Source organism: Pyrus communis, chromosome 12 (assembly GCF_041283825.1).
Source record: "Pyrus communis isolate YQ-2024b chromosome 12, ASM4128382v1, whole genome shotgun sequence".
Taxonomy (NCBI): Eukaryota; Viridiplantae; Streptophyta; class Magnoliopsida; order Rosales; family Rosaceae; genus Pyrus; species Pyrus communis.
The window spans coordinates 22,654,123-22,675,428 of record NC_142576.1 but is presented as its reverse complement, the minus strand read 5'-3'; the positions used below and the strand labels follow the sequence as shown (position 1 = coordinate 22,675,428).

General features: G+C 36.8%; 1 protein-coding gene, 1 long non-coding RNA gene and 1 pseudogene across 4 annotated transcripts; 2 read left to right on the top strand and 1 right to left on the bottom strand.

Moving 5' to 3' along the window:
* The first annotated feature begins 137 nt into the window (after positions 1-137).
* On the top strand, positions 138-2,602 carry LOC137744209 (uncharacterized). 2 transcript variants are annotated; one of them, XR_015954032.1, is made up of 4 exons: positions 138-329; positions 426-579; positions 1,146-1,260; positions 1,356-2,602. It is a non-coding gene; the product is annotated as an uncharacterized LOC137744209 (long non-coding RNA). The 2 variants fall into 2 exon arrangements; XR_011069604.2 differs by lacking the exon at positions 1,146-1,260 and having other exon boundaries at positions 146-329; positions 1,356-1,837.
* Positions 2,603-5,182: 2,580 nt separating this feature from the next.
* LOC137745915 (mediator of RNA polymerase II transcription subunit 27-like) lies at positions 5,183-9,722 on the top strand (annotated as a pseudogene). Its single transcript, XR_015953825.1, has 9 exons — positions 5,183-5,348; positions 6,314-6,864; positions 6,947-7,121; positions 7,399-7,744; positions 8,198-8,257; positions 8,337-8,405; positions 8,508-8,551; positions 8,627-8,776; positions 9,387-9,722. The product of XR_015953825.1 is annotated as a mediator of RNA polymerase II transcription subunit 27-like (transcript).
* A 3,553-nt stretch (positions 9,723-13,275) lies between these two features.
* Positions 13,276-17,040, bottom strand: LOC137744994 (receptor protein kinase TMK1). The gene is made up of 2 exons (XM_068484834.2): positions 14,271-17,040; positions 13,276-14,034 (listed from the first exon to the last, which is right to left on the bottom strand). Exons 1-2 carry the CDS (start codon positions 16,603-16,605, stop codon positions 13,526-13,528), a joined length of 2,844 nt encoding a protein of 947 aa, XP_068340935.2. The 5' UTR covers positions 16,606-17,040; the 3' UTR covers positions 13,276-13,525.
* Positions 17,041-21,306: the final 4,266 nt, after the last annotated feature.

Genomic DNA, 21,306 nt, shown 5'->3' with positions numbered 1-21,306 from the left:
TGCAAAGAAATTGAAATCTCATGGCCAATTTTGAAAACCACTGGAGGGTGCAAATTATAATTAGCTCAAGTTTTTCAATACATTACATTTCCTAATTTATTTTTATGTTTTTGGGTGAAAACCCCAATAGAAAATGAATGTTAAAAAAAAAAAAATGAAAAGCAAAAATTATGGGAAAAAAAAAAAAAGAAAGAAAGAAAAGGAAAGAGAATTGGGGGGTTTGCCGAAAGCGGGTTTCAGCGTTTCGCCGGCTTGGCAAAAAGATGAGTGTTGGGTACCTGCAGCAATCTGCGAGTTCAGAATCTAAAATTTAAGGAGGGTGTTTGTAGGTAAAATCTCCTCCTCGTATGAAATTTGTCGTTTCAATTAAAAATTTAGGGTTTTTGCTTATCGATTTTTTGAGCAACAAATTTGAATTTTTGCAGCTGCAGATTCTCTGCATTTCCTTCTCTTCGGATCAAAACAAACCGACCCGATTTTAAGGTTTCGGTTGCGGTTTTTACCCTCAACCTGTCTCAGTTCCTCCGCCTTGAACAGTTTTACCTTCAAAGAATCGCTTCGGTTTTCAATTTTAGTCAGGTTTGTTTTCGGGTCTTAGCTTTAAAAGTTCGGTTTCGATTTTCAGCTTAAAGAATCCCCTATCGGTTTCGGTTTTTACCTTGAAAACATGGTTCGTTTTCGGTTCCATTTTCAGTTGTTGTGCTGAAAATCCGGTTCGTTTTTGGTTTTTAGGTCAACAATTCAGTTTGTTACCATAATCTTGTTCGTTTTCGGTTTTCACCTGGAAAGAACGGACTTTGGTTAAGATTTTGTCGCAAAAAACAGGTGTGATTTCGGTTTGTACAGTGCAGAACCTGGCCGGTTTCGATTTATCTTTCGGTTTTTACCCTCAATCCTTCTCAGTCCCTCCTCTTATCCCGTCAGATTTCGATTGTTACATGTAAAAATCCCGTCTGATTTCCCTTTTTACCATAAGGAATATGTCCGATTTCGGTTTTACCTTGTCAGAACCGATCCTATTTCGGTTTCATCTTTTGGATTTTACCTTTCTTTTTCGGTTTTACCTCAGAAGAATCGGTCTTGTTTCGGTTTTTACCCTTACTCGTTCTGACTCTCTCTCTCTCTCTCTCTCCATTTCATCGCAGCTATTCAGTTAGATTCACTGGACGCCGTACACATTAATCGACCTGTTGATGTCTCCAAAACCCAGATCACCCTGACCATTTCATTTGACGCCGAAAGATTGTTGGATTCTGATGAGTTAATTTAATATTATATATTTTACCATATTCTTAGTATGTTTTGATAATTGTTTTGGTAGAATTTTAATACTTTGATTTATATTTTCAATATAGGACATCCGACTTCCTATGGAGCAAAACATGATCAAACGGACGAATTTTAGAGTGATTCAAATTAGAGGACGTTCGTGTGTCTCTTGGCGTCTTTGTATCAAAATTTGAGATTTTTCCACTAAGCGGTTATTTTTTGGCAACGGAATAAATGAACAGTATGCAGTTCTGGAAAATGACGTTTCTGGGCTTAAATTGCATGTTTGGAGCCTGAGATGACCTTTGATGTGTTCGTGGCCTTCTGGAAAAGTGTTCAGAATATTCCAAACCTTAAATCCAGCTGTCTTGGGCTAGTTTTGGAGCAGTTTAGAGGTCCAAAATGTGGCTATTCAGATTTTAGGCGAATTTTACCATTTAATTTAAGGTTATGTTTCCTATTTTATTCTAGTATTTAGTTTCCTAGTTGAATTGGAAGACCTTTTATTAGGAGGATTTAGTTTCTACTAGGTTAAATAAGCTTGGCCGGCCTATTCTTCGGGCGTTAACCCCCTCTCTCCATTTCATCGCATCTATTCAGTTAGATTCATTGGACACCACACACATTAATCGACTTGTTGATGTCTCCAAAACCCATATCATCTCGACGACTTCATTTGACGCCAAAAAGTTGTCGAATTCTGTTGATGTCTCGGAAACCCAGATCATCCTGACGACTTCATTTGACGATGAAAAGTTGTCGGATTCTGATGAATTAATTTCATATTATATATTTTATCCTATTCTTAGTTTGTTTTGATAATTATTTTGGTAGAATTTTGATACTTTGATTTATATTTTCAATATAGGACATCTGACTTCCTCTGGAGAAAAACATTATCAAACGAACGAATTTTGAAGTGATTCAAATTGGAGGACGTTCATGTGTCTCTTGGCGTATTTGTGTCAAATTTTGGGATTTTTCCACTAAGCGGTTATTTTCTGGCAACAGAATAAATGAGCAGTGCGCAATGTTGGAAAATGACGTTTCTGGGCTTAAATTGCATGTTTGAAGCTCGAGATGACCTCTAATGGATTTGCAGCCCTTTCGAAAAGTGTTCAGAATATTCCAAACCTTAGATCCAACTATCTTGGGCCGGTTTTGGAGCAGTTTAGAGGTACAAAACGTGGCTATTCAGGTTTTAGGCGAATTTTACCATTTAATTTAGGTTTATGTTTCCTATTTTATTCTAGTATTTAGTTTCCTAATTGAATTGGAAGACCTTTTATTAGGAGGATTTAATTTCTACTAGGTTAAATAAGCTTGGCAGGCATATTCTTTGGGGTTAACTTTCTCTCTATGCGTTCTTGAAGAGAGGAAATTGGCCAAGCGTAAAAAACTTCAGACTTTTTCCATTCAAGGTGTTTTCGATCTTTTATTATTTCAATAAAGAACTTTATGATTTTTATTATGAATATGTGTAACTAATCCTCTTTTTGTTAGGGTGAGGCCACGAGCCTTAGCAAGAATATGTAGTTTATCTTCAATTTGCTTATGATTATATGCATGTAGGTTTTCGAATTATTAATCACGGGTTTTAACTATCTAATTATCTTGATATTTGATCACCATTAGGATGTTTAGAAAAGTAATTTGATGTAATTTTGGTCGGAGGTCGGTCCCTGAAATTGATGAAGGCTTCTTGTGATTAATACGTGCAAGTTCACTTAGGATGAATATTGACACACCCCGACCGAAATCAAGGCGTGACGGCCAGCACACCTTGATTTCAGTCGACCCCCACCACATTCCGGTCTCGACTCCACCGTAGCACGACATTGTCCGCTTTGGGCCCCTACCACACCTTCACGATTTTGTTTCTGGGAACTCACACAAGAACACTCCCATGATGGGTGACCCACTGGGAAGTTCTTGTGTGAGTTCCCAAAAACAAAACTGTGAGGGTGTGGTCGGGGCCTAAAGCGGACAATATCGTACTACGGTGGTGGAGCGAGCCCGGAATGTGGTGGGGGCCCAAGTCGGGATGTGACAAACACCACTTCTTAAGGATTACATGGTTTTTCAAAAGATTTCACAAAACTTAATGAGTCATGCATGTTTAGATTTGATCTGAATACTACAGACAGATTGCATGTTTGATATACGCTCTATGTTGGGGGGTCCAAATAGGCATATATTAGGAAAACCTAACCTTCAAAATATGCCTGTATAGGTGACGGCAGATCCCTAGTGTTTTCTTAACTTGATTTATACAAAACTATTTCCTTTTTCTCATCTTTAGTATTGCAGATTAATTTACTTTAATTAATTAAAGGTTTTTTTTTATTAACGCCCCACAATATGTTGAATACACCCTCCTTAAAATTTAATATTAAATTACTTACATACCTAATATGTAATGACAATTTCAATCTTATAACATTTAAAAAAAAATCCAAATTACTTTTCACATGTATATCCCAAGTTTATTTATTTTCTTTAACTCTCAAAACCACTCTCATCCTCCATAGTAGAATTAATGAAACTACAAACAAGTTAATTGAAAAAAATTATTCTTGACGAATGAAACATGAAATCAACATTTCAGAAACTTTACATAAGGTAAGACGTCGTATTTTCATTGTTTTAGTGATTTCAACAACATTGGTATGCATATAACTGCATTATGAATGATATCCATTAAATGTGCAGGTTCCATTGCCTCAAATTGTTATCGGTACAGGTACAATTCGATATGGAATTTGCTAAAAGAAGGGAATTTTTTTAGACATGTGAAGATATTTAAATTTTTGAAATTAGAATTGGAACTTACACACTTATGCCCAATTCAAGCACAAGAGACAGATTGATATATATGATGAATATTTTGAAGTGTTAATTATTCGTATAGCGTGTGGTTAGTTCTTGCAAATGTGTATCAGTACATGAGTTTCGCTTACTTATCAACATGCATCACTTTTTCACACACAACATTAACATAAATGGTAATGTAGAAAATATTTGACATGAATTTTTATTATTAAGATCACTTTCATTTGTTACTTAACTGTTATAATAATTTTTCTCTCATGTTATCTTTTCTTTTGTCAGATAAATTATTGTGTTCATTGTTTTTTATGTAGGAATACAAAAGAATTTCAAGTGGACTTCAACAAATCAGGTGTGGAGAGAAATGATAGAAGCAACATATTAGACATTGTCACCTTATCTGTGTATTCCTTTTTTGTATTGATTAAAATTTTAGTGTGTTTCAATTTACCGTTTCAATTTATATTTGCCGCCCGTAGCGCGTTGTGATTTAAAAAAAAAGCCCTTTGCAAGAAAGTCTACTTATATTTTATAAATTTATATCTTCAAGGTTTGAGGTGATTTTTAAATTTGGCTATGATGTTTTAATTTTCTTAAATTGCCCTCTAAAGTTTTGAAATTGTATGAATTTACACTTTTTGTGTAGTTAAATGAGTTTTTAGGTTACGTGGTGCAAATGTAGTTTACATGTCAATCTAGTTATGGATTTCATGCTACTATGTCATTAATTTGATGAAGCTTCAAATAATTCGTTAGACAAAATGAGTAAATTGATACAATTTCAAAAGGGAATTGTTATTGGCATTCCAAAAATCTCATTTTATATTCCAAACTTTCTATATTTGGAAAGAAAAATACCCTTATAAGAAGTGTAGAATGAGATTTTTGAAATGCCAATAACACTTCATTTTTAAAATCGTAAAAAACAAAGTGCAAAAATTAAAATCTCATGATTCATTTTGAAAATCCCTGAGATCTAAAAGGTGCAAAATACAATTAACCCAAGCTTTTTAATAGAGTACATTTCCTAATATATTTTTATTATTTTGGATAAAAGCCCCAACAGAAAATGAATCTTTAAAAAACATGAAAAGCAAAATTATGAAATAAAAAGGAAAGGGAATTGTGCGGTTTGCAGAAAGCTAGGGTTTCGGCGTTTCGCCGGCTCAGCAAAAGGATGAGTGTTGGGTATCTGCAGCAATTTTCGGGTTGAGAATGTAAAATTAAGGGATCGGTGCCATTGTTTTTAGGTAATCTCCTTCTCGTCTGAAATTTTTCGTTTCAATCAAACAATTAGGGTTTTTGCTTGTCGATTTCTGAGCAACATATCTTAATTTCCTCTTCAACTGTTTCTATTACGGTTTTTACCTTACGGTTTTCAGTTTTTAATCAGTTTTTAGCTTACAATCCGGTTCGGTTTATATAAAATTTGATTTTTATTTTTTATTTTTTTGACCATGGCTGAACTAGCCATGTGGTTACAAGTGAGAAATACCACTAGTAAGCGGCAAAAATTTAGTTCATTTCGGTTTTACCTTAAAAATTCAGTTCATTTCGGTTTTTACCTGCAAAGAACAGTTTTTGTTTCGGTTTTTGTCTCAAAAAAAAAGGGTCTGATTTCGGTTTGTACCGTGAAGAACCGCCTCGGTTTTGGTTTTATCATTCGGTTTTTACCCTCAATCCGTCTCAGTCCCTCCTCTTAACCCGTCATATTTCGGTTTTTACCTTAAGAAATCTGTACGATTTCGGTCTTACCTTGTAAGAACCGATCCTGTTTCGATTTTATCTTTCGGTTTTTATCCTCAATGCTTCTCGGTCCTCCCCTTAAACCCTTTCTTTTTCGATTTTACCTCAGAAGAACCGGTCTCGTTTTGGTTTTTACTTTTAAGTAAATTGAAGCAATACCCTTTAAATTTAATCACATTAGAACAATAGTTCATTAAATAAAAATTTATTACTATTAATCATTTAATTATTAAAACGTGTAATTATGATATTTTTTTTAATTTCATTAGAATTTTGGTAAAATGAGTCGTGTCATGCAAAGCTAAATTAATGAGCAAATATGAAAAATTAATGAGCTATAATTGCACGTTTTGATAAATTACGAAATAAATAGTAATGAATTTTTAATTAAGGATTTATTCTTCCAAGTTCTACAATTTCCTCTTTTACTTTTTACCCTTACTCATTCTCTCTCTACATTTCATTGCAGTTATTCCATTATATTCACTGGACGCCGCGCACACTAATCGACCATTTGGTGTCAAAACCCAGATCACACCGACGACTTCATCTGACGCCGGAAAGCTCGCCTGCGAAGTCATCGGTGTGATCTAGCGGAAGAGGACGGAGTGTTGTAGGCAACTCACGTTATTTTCGCAAATAAGTGAGGGCAGTACGGGCATACTGAAAATTTCATTCAAACGGGGCACTTGGTACGCAGACGACGAAACGATCCAGAACACCGCCTAGTACCATAGATGACGATGCAGCAGCAGCAGCAACAACCGCAAGCAATGACCCAGAACTCCACGCCGCAGCCTCCCTCTGCGGTGTCCACCGCGGCGGAGGCGCCGCCAAAACAGGTGGCGCAGGCAATGGAGCGGCTTTCTCAAGCCGGCCGCCTCATCGCGGACATAAGGCTTGGCGCCGACCGCCCCCTCGAAGCCCTGTTCCTGGCCGCTCAGCCTCACCATAGCTCCATGCCTCTCCACTTGTTCCTCAACGAGGACGCCTCCATGCGCCAACACCTCCTCGACCTCCTCTCTCTCTCTCTCGGGTTTTATTCGCAATAAGCTATCTCGCATTGAAAAATCCACAAACTTTTTAGGGGTTTTGCGCTTATTTTTGTTAGGAAGGCAGCTGGAAGAATCTGGAGTTCTGAACGAGTCGCTGCGATCACGGAGCAATTCTTGGGGATTACATATGCCGTTGGTTTGCCCGGACGGCGCCGTTGTTGCGTATGCTTGGAAGCGGCAGCTCGCCGGCCAAGCTGGCGCGTCTGCTGTTGACAGGACCAGGTTGGTCTCAAGTTCATAGACAATATCCTTTACTTGAAAAATCATGATTAAAGGAAAGCTTTTTTTTTTTCCGAAATTTCCAAAGCATACATAAGCTTCTGTTCCATAGATTTTGAATAGTTCTTCACTAAAGAGGATATGGAGCAAATACAAGTTTCGCAATTTCGTAACGGGTTTCAAATCTGGTTCATTGAGGATTATATTCTTACTGGCTAAGTATTTTGTTGTATTTTGAACTATGAATCCTTTTCTTGAATTGTGTTATTGGCCATTTTAGGTTAGCTCTCAAGGCCTTCACTGATCAGAAAAGGCGTTTTTTCCCTCACCTTGACGAGGCATCAAATGATTGATGTAATGAACCAGCTTCAAAGAAGCATCGCATTTCCCAAGCACCGGCAGCTCATAATCAAGAAGAGGTTCTAGATTGCCAAACCCTGTCGGAGATTTTAGTGCGTTTCGAAAAGGTTCGTAATTTGAAAGTTTCCATGTATGAACGATTGGATTGGTTGAAACGAGCATCTTCACTGCCAGAAAATGAGAGTTTCAGTGAAACATTAAAGGATCGTAGCTATCACAGTTCAAGTAAGTTACGATCAGGTCCACCTGATGTTGCACCAGATAAGGTTGCTGTCACCGTCTACCTTCTACCTTCAGAGCTGTAGTTTCATTGCATGCTCATTTGATCAAATTACATAGTCGTCCCATGATAAACTAGTTCCAGATGCTACTTAGGTTGTATGATATTAGAGTTTGTAGTATTATCTAATTGTACTGTGGAGCTGTCAGGCTGTAACCACCCATACGGTTGAACATCCTGAAGTAACTAATACTTGCATTCGGGTTCAATAGACAATATGTCATAAACTCTGGTTTCAATGAACTTAAATCATTTGTTGTAATCATTGCTTGTTCAACCTAAATGCTAAAACACATATCCCAGTTTCATGCTTTGCTAAAGTGTCATGTATCATGTGTTCCTTTAGATTTTCACTGGCTTTCATATTATATAAGCATATGTTTCTCTTCTTTTTTTCCCCATCATAATGGAGCATAATTGTATTTTCGTTCTGAAACAGGGAGGCAGCTACATACATGCAAGAGGTTTTTCAATTTATCATGTCTATAAGCATATCACTGTATTTAGTTGTTTATTCATGTTTATTTTAGTCAAGTAATGGTCCTTTCTATTAAATTGCGTATCATTTCGTATTTCAGGAACATGCTGCTATTGCTTTGCAGTATTTCATTGGAGTTCGAGCTGAAACAGCTCTCCATTGTCTTTTGGTATCATCTCTAGCATGTTCCACTGAACTGACTGGTTTATTGAATTATATGCGTGCATCAGCTTATACACATTAAAGTTCTAACTTTCTGTATTCATTCTAGCATTGGATCTGCGGCTATCAAACTCTCTTTATAAAAGTTTGCAGGTATGACCTTCTCACTTTATACCTCTGAAATCTTTTACTGGCTTCGAAGTTATTGACGTTACATTTTTGATGCAGCAAGTGTGGACGGCTGCTAGCAATGGACCAGAAATCAGCTCTACTGCTACCTCCAGTTTATCTTCCTTACCAGCAGTTCACCACATCAAATGTCTCATCGAGTTTGAATGTTTCTGGGGCTTACCATGTAGGCTGTTTCTCAGAGGAATTGTGATCTCGACTGATGACAGGTAAAAACTATCTATTGTCTCAGATATCGAATTGGCAAGATAAAGAAATTATAACACATCATTCAAAGAACTCCCACTAGAATGTTGAATTTAAGTCTTTTCTTAATTTGCTTGATAGCTAATGGGACATGAACTTTTCTTTTATGTTATTTTTGTATGATTTAAGGGAGATGGTTATAATCAAATTATCTGCACCATAATCTAAAATAATTTGCTAGATCATAAGTTTTCAAATTTTTAGTGCTATCCGAGTTCACAAATCATCTTATATGCGTTGTTTTGCAAACTAAGAAATCACTTTAAATGGATTTTTAGTGATATGCAACTGTTTCTGGCGATCCCAAAGCTAATATAGAGCGTGACAAATTGGTGATGTAGGAAAAAGAGCGAAGGTAGAACCGTATAAGAGATAAGAGAGAAGGAAGAGGAACTAGAATTGGGAAAAGGTTAGGAAAACTGAAATCAACCTTGTCAATCATTTATTAGAAATATGGCGCATCCTTTAAGCAATTGCAAATAATCTACTCCATAAACTAATTAATACTTTCTCGAAAGTCTAAGTAAATAAAGAGTTAATTCAGATTAGTTAGCAATATTAAATTACATATATCTAATTTCGAGTCTTGTGACAATGCATAAATTGAACAAAAGTTTTCTTGTTGGCTCCATCATCAGTTGGTCATAGCAAATTCCACAGCCATTTCATACTCCATGATGGTCCTATCAATTGTATGTGTCAGCTGAATTGGCACCTGTGATGAATACTAATGCTATGGTCACGTGCAATGGACTCGTACTGACAGTTTGTGTTACGTTGAATACTAATGATATGGTCGCTTAATGTAATTGACTTTGAGGCTGCCTTGTTCTCTTTCATTGGTGTATTTAAACAAGAAAATTATGATAAGAAATATGTTGGTCAGAAATTGTACTCACTTTTCTTTCAAACTGAATGTCCAATGCTGCCTTTCTTCCTTTTCCTTCTTGTGGTTTGATTGTTTTGCTATCCATAGTAATGTCTTATGTTTTCTTGAATATTGTGTTTTCGTAAAATTTTACCAGCATGCCCCGTTCCTTTGGTTCAGGTGCTATTCTCTTTTGTCGGCACAAGTCTGAGCTGTGCTATGGGAAATTGCCCCGTGGGATGTTCCGATAGATTTCGTTGGTAAAAAAGATGTCCGCAATGCCTAATACAAAATTCGTGGAAATCATGCATGTGACCATACTTCCAGAACAAGGCCAGGAGCTTGGAAAGGGATCCTCTCCGGATCCCTTCCTCCTAATCCATTAAGTCCGGAGATCCGGACCATTAAAATTTGATTCAACGGCTAAAGTTATTATAACTTATGGTCCGGATCCTTGGACTTGGTGGATTAGAAGGAAGGGATCCGGAGAGGATCCCTTTCCTAGGAGCTTGACATTCGAGAAGAAAAACAAAATCTTTGTTGTAATTCCGTATTAGGTTAAAAGGAAATTTGATGTAGCAGTTGTGGGATTCATTGTTCGGCTCATAGCCGGCTCATAGCATGTAAACCTTTTACACGGTGGAGTTGCCGGTACAAACGCTGTTTTATGATCGTTTTGAGTGCAATGCATGAAGCGCCCTCGGCTCTAACGTGATTGCAGTTTGACGCTGCGATCAGATTGAAAGATTTCTGTTGTTAAGCAGGTAGCATCCGAAAACTGGATAGCAGGGTAAAAGGAATTAGGCAATGGGCATCCTTAATGCATTGCTAATCAACTTCTCTTTGCCAGTAACCCATGTTTGATGTCATGAGAGACACGGTTAATTGGGACTATATAGTCACCGTGTCTTTTTCGAAACGGTTTATTAAGTCGTCTTATGTACCGACGAGTGTGAATACTTAGCCAAATAACGATTCCCTTGATAACTAAAAGTGACGGATTCACCAAAGAGTCAACACGGTTAGTTATCATTGTGGTGGTCGGGAAAGTTGCTGGAGGGTGCCTCAAATGAACCCCTGGTCATCTGGGTAGTAACGAATTCGTGCACATAACAGTGTCAAACAAAATGCCCGAGCTAGAATCGGCAGGACCTTTGTCTGCTATCGACAACTGCGCATCATGGCTTTTGTAGATGACTATAGCTCACCAAATGTTCCATCAAATACCATTAAATATTTTATGTGATATTTCCATTAAAAAATTTACGCCTTATTTCCGGCAACCAATCCAAGCGTGCCAAGATACACAAAACTTGGTGATGTTGAAAAACAGTTAGTACGATGGTGAATCTTCGTGATGTCAAACTTTTTAGTTATATATGTCGTCGATGCATTAAGATTTATATGCATCATGATGTATTGTAAGATTTATTTGCACCCAAAATTTCGCATGCGCGCGAGCGACTGATATGACCCAACCAAAAGAGGCATTGCCACCTGTGGAAAATGATTGGAGTGAGCAGGTATCATGCAGCAACAATCGTGTCAGGAACTCACCTGCGTTGATTGGTCTTGTTAGCACCAATCATGCTCACCGTGACCCACCTCTTTGGCTCTTTCGGTCGATAATGGCCTCCACGTTACAGAAAGGGGCCCACGAGACAATGTGATCATCTTCCTCAATCTTGGGGACCGATTGAATTCCCCAAAGTTAGCAAACTGATTGAATTCCGTAAAGTTTGCAAACTGATTGATTCAAACACTAACCAGCAAGAGCGATCAACTTGCACAGAGTAGTGCTATTCACAACCATTTTATTTAGAAATGGGATATTTTCGGATTTTTTCCATCAAATTCACCAAATCAAGGGATCCGAACCCTTAAAATTTGATCTAACGGCTAAAATTATTATAACTATTAAAGGGGACTCCTGTTTGTAATCATTGGATCAAATTTCAAGGATCCAAATCCCTTAATTTGATGGAAGGGATCCGGAAATGGTCCATTTCTTTTTATTTGGATAATACTTAGGTAATGAGTATTTTTTAAATTCGCATTTTTGAATTGACCTCATTTTAAAATGTCACGTGTTTGTTATTTTTTAAAGTTCAAAAAAAAAAAAAAAAAAAAAGAAGTAATAACATGCACATTATTTTCTAAACAATAAAATATGTGTTAAAATGACATTAGACAAAATCAAAATATGAGAACTTGAGTACTCAAGTATTATTCATTTTACCTCTCACAAACTCTTGTTAATTTTTGTTCATTAATCTTTTTCATTTCATTCAATTCGACTGAAAATTAAGAGAAAAATGTAAGAGGTAAAAATGAGTGTGTGAATAACATTACCTATTGTGTATACCAATGTGCAATTTCACTTAATAAAAAATTCTTAAACATTCCAAACATTTTAACCATTAAATCTTAATTTTTATATTTTAAAATAAAGGTCAAACGATTAAAATACTAAAAAAAACCCAATATTCAAGTAGCCAAGAAAGTTCCCCACTTGACATCCCATGAGCAAATCTATAAATTTTCATAAGGGCCCCACGAACATGAACGGGTTGGTAGGCTCCATATGTTGTTACATTCATCCAAGGAGTTAATTTTATGATTGATGAGGTTGTTTTGACTTTTAATTTTTTTGGGAAGATGAAGTTAATTGGTGTAAGTTAGTTGATGTATTTACGTGCTTCGCGTGTGGCTTTATTGTTACGTATTATTTAATATTACATGTATTTTAACTGTTATCTTTTTAATCTCCACATCATTCAATGTTATGTAGTTTTAAGAAAAATTTAAATTTTTACTGATCGAGATTTTTCGAGCAAGATTTTAACAAGGCTACTTTGAGATCCTAATTCGAAAACAAGTTCTCTACTATGAGAAATGTGGATTAAAATTTAGCTGAGCAACTTTCACATCTGACCAAAACATGTAGAATCAAGAACAATCAGTTTCCTTCCTTTTCTTTTCTTTTCATTTTACTACTAATGACCAATGAGTAGCTTTTTTTAGTGGTTTAATAACTTTAATTAAAAGCAGATTCCACTAACCAGATTTTTTTTTTTTTGGCAAATGATTGCATTAGCGAGGAGGGATAGCAGTGGGATCAAATCTGCACTATAGTGTATAGGCATTATTACTTTTTGTTAGCCTTACTCCGCATTTATTGGTTATCACCCTCAATTGAATTAGATCTTGGACCCCATCTCAGCTATGTGGATCTATTTCTGAATTCTGAACTCTTATTGTTTCTACCTAACCTTCCCCATCCAAGTTAGATCAAAGCGAAAATGATTTTCGCACACTTATTTTTTCTATCTTCACAATTATTTATATCCGTCTCTTAATTCTTTTGATCTATTCAATTCAAAGACAAGAAATAAGCAAAGTTATAAAAAATAAAAAATAAAAAAAAGGGGGGGGGGGGGAGGGGGGAATGAGGATTCTTCTAGAAAGGGTGTCTACAGTCTATAACTTGGGTATTTTCTAGTTCATAAGACCCAAAGCAATGCAAACATTCTCATGAAACTCAGATGTGGAATTTAAAGTACAAGATTAAGAGTGAAAGGGAACCAGTTCTCGTTCATAATTGCGCCCTATCAACAGCATTAGCGCATGAAATCTTAAAAGAAGAATATATCATAGCTTACACTTGAGATCTCAATCGAAATCTCCAACTCAAAACCAACAACAGAAAACATATTGACATTCAATTCCCGAGCAGAGAACACAACATACACCTAACAGAGGATGGAAAAACAACCTCTGGAGAGGAAAATGAAGCGAAACATGAAAGTGACAAAGTACCTCCTTTACCGACCATCAGCGGAAGTAAAAGACTCTGCAAAGCCAGTTGGCCTTGCCGGTATGCTCCCCTTGCTGTCTTCCAGGTTCAGATAACTGGAGTCCTTTCCTTCTGCGTCCTGCCAACCCTTCACCATCTGGTTCAGCGGCAGGCTATAATCAATCCCAGAATACTCCTCATTCTCATCGTCGATAGGTTTCCATTTTTCAACAAGCGGGGACAATACATTCACGGCATGGCTCATATCCGGTCTTTGGCTGGGTTCCCTTGCAGTGCAGTGCCCAGCGAGTTCTGCAATTATGGCGATGCTCTCAAATGTTTCTTCATTTCTGTCAAGAGTTGGGTCAATAGCAGCCATGAGTTTCTCCTTATTCGATTTTATGTGCCAGAACCATGCAGCCAAGTATTGACTTTCTTCAGGTCTATCCTCATCTATTGCCATCATTCCAGTTAATAGCTCCATTAATACAACTCCGAAACTGAAGACATCTGCTTTCGTTGTAATTTTTCCCGTCACTGAACCAATCAACAAGTGAGGTGGCGTTAGCAGGATTGGTCACAAGCATCAAAGGAAGATGACAGAAATTAAAAATTTTAAACTTTAAAAATCCTAGCAACAGTATTATCAATCCAAAATCCGAAACATGCTGTGTGCAATGCTGTCAGCTTATAATCGGTTACAAAATTTACTAATTATATGAACATGAAACATTAATATTCAGTAATAGTTTGAAAGGTCCCAGAAGGCTTACCAGCATACTCCGGTGCTAAGTACCCAAAAGTCCCGGCAAGCCTGGTCACAACGGATCTTTCACCATCAGGAGCCAGTTTCACCAATCCAAAATCCGAAACTTTTGCTTTAAAATCATCACCCAGTAAGATATTTGATGATTTAAGATCTCTGTGTATGAAGCTTTTGTGAGCTAGATTGTGAAGATAATCCATCCCCCTAGCAACATCCAAGGCAATGTTTAGCCTCCTCTTCCAAGAGAGTGGCTCTAATTCGAAGGTCTTCCAACGGAAAAGATGCCTGCTTAGAGCCCCCTGAGGCATATACTCATAGACAAGAATTCTCTCATTTCCCTCAACGGAATACCCCAGAAGTGATACCAAATGACGGTGTCTGACCTTCGACAGAACTGCAATTTCGGCCTGGAATTCATCCAAGGCTTTGTTGCTAATCACACCAGCCTCCATTCTTTTTACTGCTATTTTTGTACCGTCATCCAGTTCTCCCTTATAAACCACCCCAAAGCCACCACGGCCTAGCTCATTTTCTGGGGCGAAATTGTTTGTCACGTTTCGAAGAACTTGAACTGATATGATGAGATTCCCCGCTTCAATGACATGGGACTCACCTATTCCACTACTGTTTCTGCTTGCAGAGCTCCCTGTAACTGTAGAAGCGCTTCCATTGGTATTACTGGCAACAACAACCTTAACCATACTATCCGAATCAGATGCATCTCTTGGGTGAATTACATGGGAAGTTGAATTCTTGAATGCATCTCTTCTCTTCTTACAGTACATAGATAAAGGAATTACAAGCAAAAACGCAATAACACCAACACTTGCAACCGGAGCTACAATTAAAACAGTACTAGACCTTTTCGATGCTTTATGTTGGTTCAGTTGAGAAGTACCATTGACATGAGAACCTGAATCTGTGGAGGAGGAAGGGCTATCTTCTGGTGCTGCCCCTGCCGCAGATGGATTACCATTAAACAAACGATTCCCATCAACGGCAACTTTGACAGTGCTACTGAATTTCGGCAATGGAGGGGAAACATTGTTCCCACTAAGATCCAACTCAGTCAAGGATTTCAAGCTAGTCCAATTTTCAGGAACCGAACCCTGCAAATTGTTGTTCTGAAGCCTAATTTGAACAAGAGATTCTAACTTTGCAACCGAAGGACTCAATGTACCATTCAGATTGTACTTGGGCAGATTTATAACAGACACCTTCCCATCGTTCCCACAACTCACTCCCAACCACGACCGGCACGGATCATTACCAGACCATTTAGAAACAAGCGTTGAAGGGTAATTCAACCCGTCAAGGAACTCGATAAGCGCCATAACCTCCGCGGCGCAAGGAACCCCGGGAGTGGATTGACAAAACGCATTCGAATCAAAACGCGCATTGCGGGCTTTGAATTTCGGGATTGGACCCATCAAATGATTATTGTTCAAGTTCAAACTATCAAGTGCTAAATTAGCCAAACCATCAGGAACAAAACCAACAAACTGGTTTTGATTAAGATTAAGATCTTTCAAAGAAGTTAAATTACCAATGCTGTTCGGAATCACGCCGGAAAACTGATTCCCGTGGAGCCACACGCTGTTGAGCTGCACCATTGTGGTCAGAACATCAATCGGACCACTCAATCCGTCGCCGGTGGGATTGTTCAGCCAAAGTATCTGCAAATTAAGGCCGTTAAAGCTCGGTGGAATCCCGCCGGACAGTCCGTTGCCCGACAGTTGCAAAACCGTTAGGGACGACATGTTTCCGAGGAAATCGGGCAACAGACCAACCAGATTACAACTTATGCAACTAAGATTCTGCAACTGCGCCGAGTTCCCCAGCTGAGGAGGGAAATTCCAGCCTGTCGTGGCATTCAAATTGTTGTCGTCCAAAGCCAAAACCTCCAGAGAATCGAGACCTTCGAAGAAGTCGACAGGAATCGAAGTGAAGTCGTTGAAATCCAAGTAAGCAAACTGGAGCTTCGACAGCCCTTTGAGGGAAGGGAGGGGCCCACTGAAGTGGTTCCTCTGGAGGCCAATGTTTGTGAGCTCAGTGAGCTGGTTGAAGTTCTGGGGCAGAGGACCCTTCAGGCCAAGGTTCTGGACCTGAATCTGGGACACTCTCGAACCGGCGCAGAAGACGTGGGCCCACCTGGCCCCACATGGGTCGTCGCCATTTTCCGGCCACTTCAAGAGCTCTGGGTTTTCTAGATTTTTTCTCAGCTGGTTGAGGATTGCAAGGTCGTTCGGGTCTGTGGCGCTCAGAGCAAGTGAAGATAGTGAGAGAAGCAGGAGGAGGAGTGAGAGAGCATGTTCTGCAGCAGCACTATGGTGTTGTTCCATGGCGGATCTGCAGCTTCAGAAGAAGCATTGAAGAAAACCCGGAAAGCTGTGGAGAAGAAGCTTCATGCGAGCATCAATGGCGGTTTTGTGGACTGCCCTTGCGAAATCTCGGAACCCAATTGACAAAAAATGCGAAAGAAATCGGATATTTACTTGAAGACCATAACCAACAAAACAAAAGATGATCTGTTCACTCACCGTCAAAGACGCCAGACTCTAAGTTATTGGAAAGTATTGATTAAAATAGTAATTACAAACCATAAAGTTTTAAGCTTTATTTAATTTTTTTTGCTTTTTCGAACAAAAACAAAAGCAGCTTTGAGAGCAAGTTACAACCACCAAAGGCGGATCTTTATGAGAAATTTTCAACACCCAGAATCAAATATGAAAGATTGGAAATGTTGGACGCATGTCTTAATTAGGATTAATGTTTCGTTATCATGCATGTCTCATCCATATTGTTTATGGAAGTTTGGTGCGCGCCACACCTTCCTTTTCAACTGCCAATGGCGTTATTGTCCTTCAAACATGTGCTCAATGCTTGTAGTTCCACGCAAACGATGTACTCACACAACCATGTACGTTTATGTTTATTTTTTATGTTAAATTGAATAATTAATAGAATATTAAGATGCAGAAATAAACAAGAGTTGTGTAAAAGAAGAAAAATGGCATGTGAAAGATCATTTTTTCGGTTCATGATTGATGCTATTTGTTAGATTGTAAAACTAATTATATATTTTACAAAAAAGTTATTTAACTTGTTTTCCTTTCACAATAGTATATAATGCCTGCATTTAGCCACTAGTACTCCAATTTTATGTTCTTTTTCAATTATAAAGTGTGAGGTTTTCTAGTTTTATTTTTATTGATGACAAGTTCGATACTTAATTGTAGCTAACTTATTGATGATAAGTTCAATACCTAATTCTATATAACTAGCTTTTGTCTCAAATTCGATGCCAAAATCTTATATTTAAAACAAAAGAACTCAACCACAAAGATCTGCCACAATAAATAATATTGAACTCAAACAATAAGGTCACAAATTAAAAAACTCAAGAATTTACAAAACAAAACACTTATATATTAATCCATACGGTTTTTCATACAACATACTATTATACCCCTTGACGTATTTTCATGCTTTGAAAGCATTTTATGGAAGTTATTATCAATACCATCAAATATCTCTCTATATAAAGATAACCATATTATCATTCATCTACTGTTCTTTTATCCAATTTCTCAAATATTTTATAGCCGAAAATACTCTTATCACATGGGATTGCTATACATTATGTGCATTTTTTTTCACAAAAAAAACTAAGTGGGTCATCCACCCCTGGGCCCAAAGTGGCTCCCCATCCATGGATGGATGTGAACGAGTTTTTATCCAAAAAAAAAAAAAAAAAAGATTCTTTGCAATCTAAAAATAGTATTATAAAGCATCGTTAATGGCAAAAGAATGAGTAGATTTCAAACACTCATTAAAAGCTAAGCTCATCGGAAATTATAAAATTATATAAATCAATAAAACTTTTAAACTTCGTGTTACATGAAGATTATGCTGGGAAAAAAAATCTCACATCATATTGTGAAATGTAGTACGATGAGATGGGAACGGCAATTATGTTGGTTGAGGCCGTTAGGGCATAATTACACTTTAATATATGAAATTAATAATGAAACCTATCAAACAAAATATTAAGATAAATAGTTTTATTCATGCTTATCGAATTTTGTCGCGAATATTTTGTGGTGGACTTGGACTGAGACCGATCCCATATGCATGCATGGCTGCTTCTCATTCCGTGACCTGGATTTTGTCTGATAGAAAATTAGAAATGGTTAAAGATTAGAAGCTACTCCACAGCTTCTGTCTCGTACAAGCAACCATTTTAGCTTTTAATTTTTTATTTTCTGTAGGACATTTTAATTGTAGTGTCATTGCACATGCCAAATGAATAAAGTCATTGCAAAAACTTGCGTATTGTGCTGCTCAAAGCTGTAAAAAGAAAGTAATTAATGGTTTATTGACACGTGTAGTGTTATGACTGAATCATCGTGCAGCTCAACTTAAATCTGTACCTCACAATGTCGTTGTGTCTAAAAAAAAGTTCTTGTACATTTGCTCCTCCCAAATTCCTGGATACCAGAAAAAAAAAAAAAAAATATGGCGATCGACAGTATATAAGAAATCGTCGAAATGGGGGTAACTATTAAATGATCATATTAAATGGGATAATAGCTAGTCAAATTCACAAACAAAACTGAAAGATATATTATTAGGCACTTGTAGCCATGTGGGATTAGTAATAGTGTTCAATGAGTGACCCTTCTGAATGCATGTGGATGATCGGGAGTTGGAAGTTCTTATATACGTGTGATATAGGTGTTGATCATTTTTTATTTTTTTTTCCCTTTGAAAAAGTTGTCCTATTAAATTGTAAATTTGACCATAAATAAAATTTAATTCCAGTATCCCAAATTATATAATACAAGTATATCAACGGCAATATTATGTAATGTCTCCCTACTATTATTGTTTTTTTTTTACTAAAACAATACATACGATATCTACGTGGAAGGAGATTCGAGCACAGTACCTCAGGTGCAAGTGCGAAAAGTAATTAACCGAGTTACAAGGCACTTGCCAACCATGGGCTATAGCCCAGGTAGCTTTTGGTGAAAAATAAAATTTTACATAATTTTATAGATTTTCAAATGTAACCCACTATTTATTCAGTCACTGATCTGAATTCTTTTAGTTTAAATATTTAAAATTATATAACAGTTTACAAACCATCTCTTTTTCTTACATCTCTTTCTTAGCACTTGTACATGTACAAGTTTCAATTTAGACACATATTTGTTTAATAACGAAAACTCTTGGCTCACCTTGTGAAAATTTTCTTAAGCTAGCTGATACTGTGAAAAATACAATATCAAATTTCTTTGCTTATAAAAATTTAAATCTTTAAGCTAGCCTGCCTGGTGAAAAATTCCTAACTCCGCCATTGAACTAGTACAAGAATCTTGCATGGTTATTGGTTAATATTCTTCTCCATATGTATAGAAACACATTCACGTACGCATAACTTGAAAAATATTTGGTTTTTAAATTAGAAACATCTGTCCATCTAGGCCATTTAATCGATTTTTCTGTCTAATTTAAATGGTCCAAGTTTTGTATAAAATTATACTTGTTGAAATAATGTTTGCTTATGATACTTATAATTTTGTATATACATTTTTGCTAGATATGTCTCGACAATGTTGATTGCACATTCCCTATTCAACTGCCAAATCATAATCCATAGATGAATGAATCAACGACTCACGAAAAAATCCAAGAACATCACGTGTACACAAGTTTGAAGAATTTCACTTGAACTCACAATATAATTAAAAAAAAAAAAAAAAAGGAAATTACAGAGTACTTAATGACATCAAGAAATCTGAGGTCTGAGATGAACTGTCAAAATATTGACAAGTTTAATAATAGTGTGTAAACCATCGAATTAATTCTGTTAATTTTCTTATGAAATTAATTAATTAACACGAATGTATATGTGAATGACAAAAGTAAAAATTGGAAGAAGAATGAATTAAAGTTGGGAAAGTAGTAGATTGTTATGTTAGTTCGAGCATTCATCTTCAATTATTAGGGTAATGTCGTTTGTCTTCAATAATTAGGGAAATGTCAAAAGCAAATTAAAGAAGATTAGTTAAAATGTCAATAAAAACTGTGGTAGAATTAGGGTTTAGAGACGTGGCCACGTATTTAATTAACGATAATTGCGGGCACGCACCTCAGTGTTTGATCAGAACAGTATAGTATGAAACCAGAGAAGAAGAACCACTACATACTGCTGGACACGACTTGTCCCCCACACTTTTCTTTGGGCTGCCGGCGTCTCCTCTGAGGATGTATAGGAATGGTGGCCACGTTCAACTATTTGATTAGTCTTAACCTTTGACTTTGCCGCGTAAATCCCGTGATCTTAAACAAATTAATAATAAAGCTTCTAATTAACTAAATGATATGATGGCTTAAACAACCAAAGAAACGGAAAAGCAATGAACAAAATGACGGTTTGTATCCTCATGCAATAATACGTACGCAGATTTCATGCCTTTTATCTTTCTTGGAAGAAGTGCGCAAATCATAATTATGATGTTTTCCCACAAATTCAGTTCAAGTTCACGTAGATCTGTTTGAAAAGTCTGCTCAAATTAAGATGTTATCAGTTTCAATTTTTTGTTTTCATTCATTTCGGGTTAACCGGTCATGCAAAAATTCACATGGTTAGTTATGCTCCCCTTGCTTTATTTGATTGGCAAACAATGGACATTCTGCAATCAAAACTATAATTTTTTCAAATAGTTGTGATTATGTTCAATTTGTAGGTTTCTCCGGTTCAGTTCCATCTTTATCTCAAGCCAAATTAAATACTCTTTTCTTGCGCTCTGTGTTTTCTTACTAGTTGTTCTGCTTATATGTCTTATACTTAACAGTGAGAAGTTGAACTCAATGAATTTGTGCTGTACACTTCTTTTATTTAATTCAGTAATGGCACAATCTGCTAGTTTGTCAAATTTTTTGGTGACCAAACATACAAGTGCATTAACGCTTCAGGTTTGTACTTCTTTCACCTTGATTTTCCTAATTCATATTGCCTTATCTAATTATTTCTC

Bases quoted from the DNA above. Each gene is read 5' to 3' on its own strand.
- LOC137744994 (XM_068484834.2), bottom strand. From the start codon at position 16,605: ATGGAACAACACCATAGTGCTGCTGCAGAACATGCTCTCTCACTCCTC. The intron at 14,035-14,270 runs GTAAGCCTTCTG...TGATTGGTTCAG, and splicing joins CTTAGCACCGGAGTATGCTG to TGACGGGAAAAATTACAACG.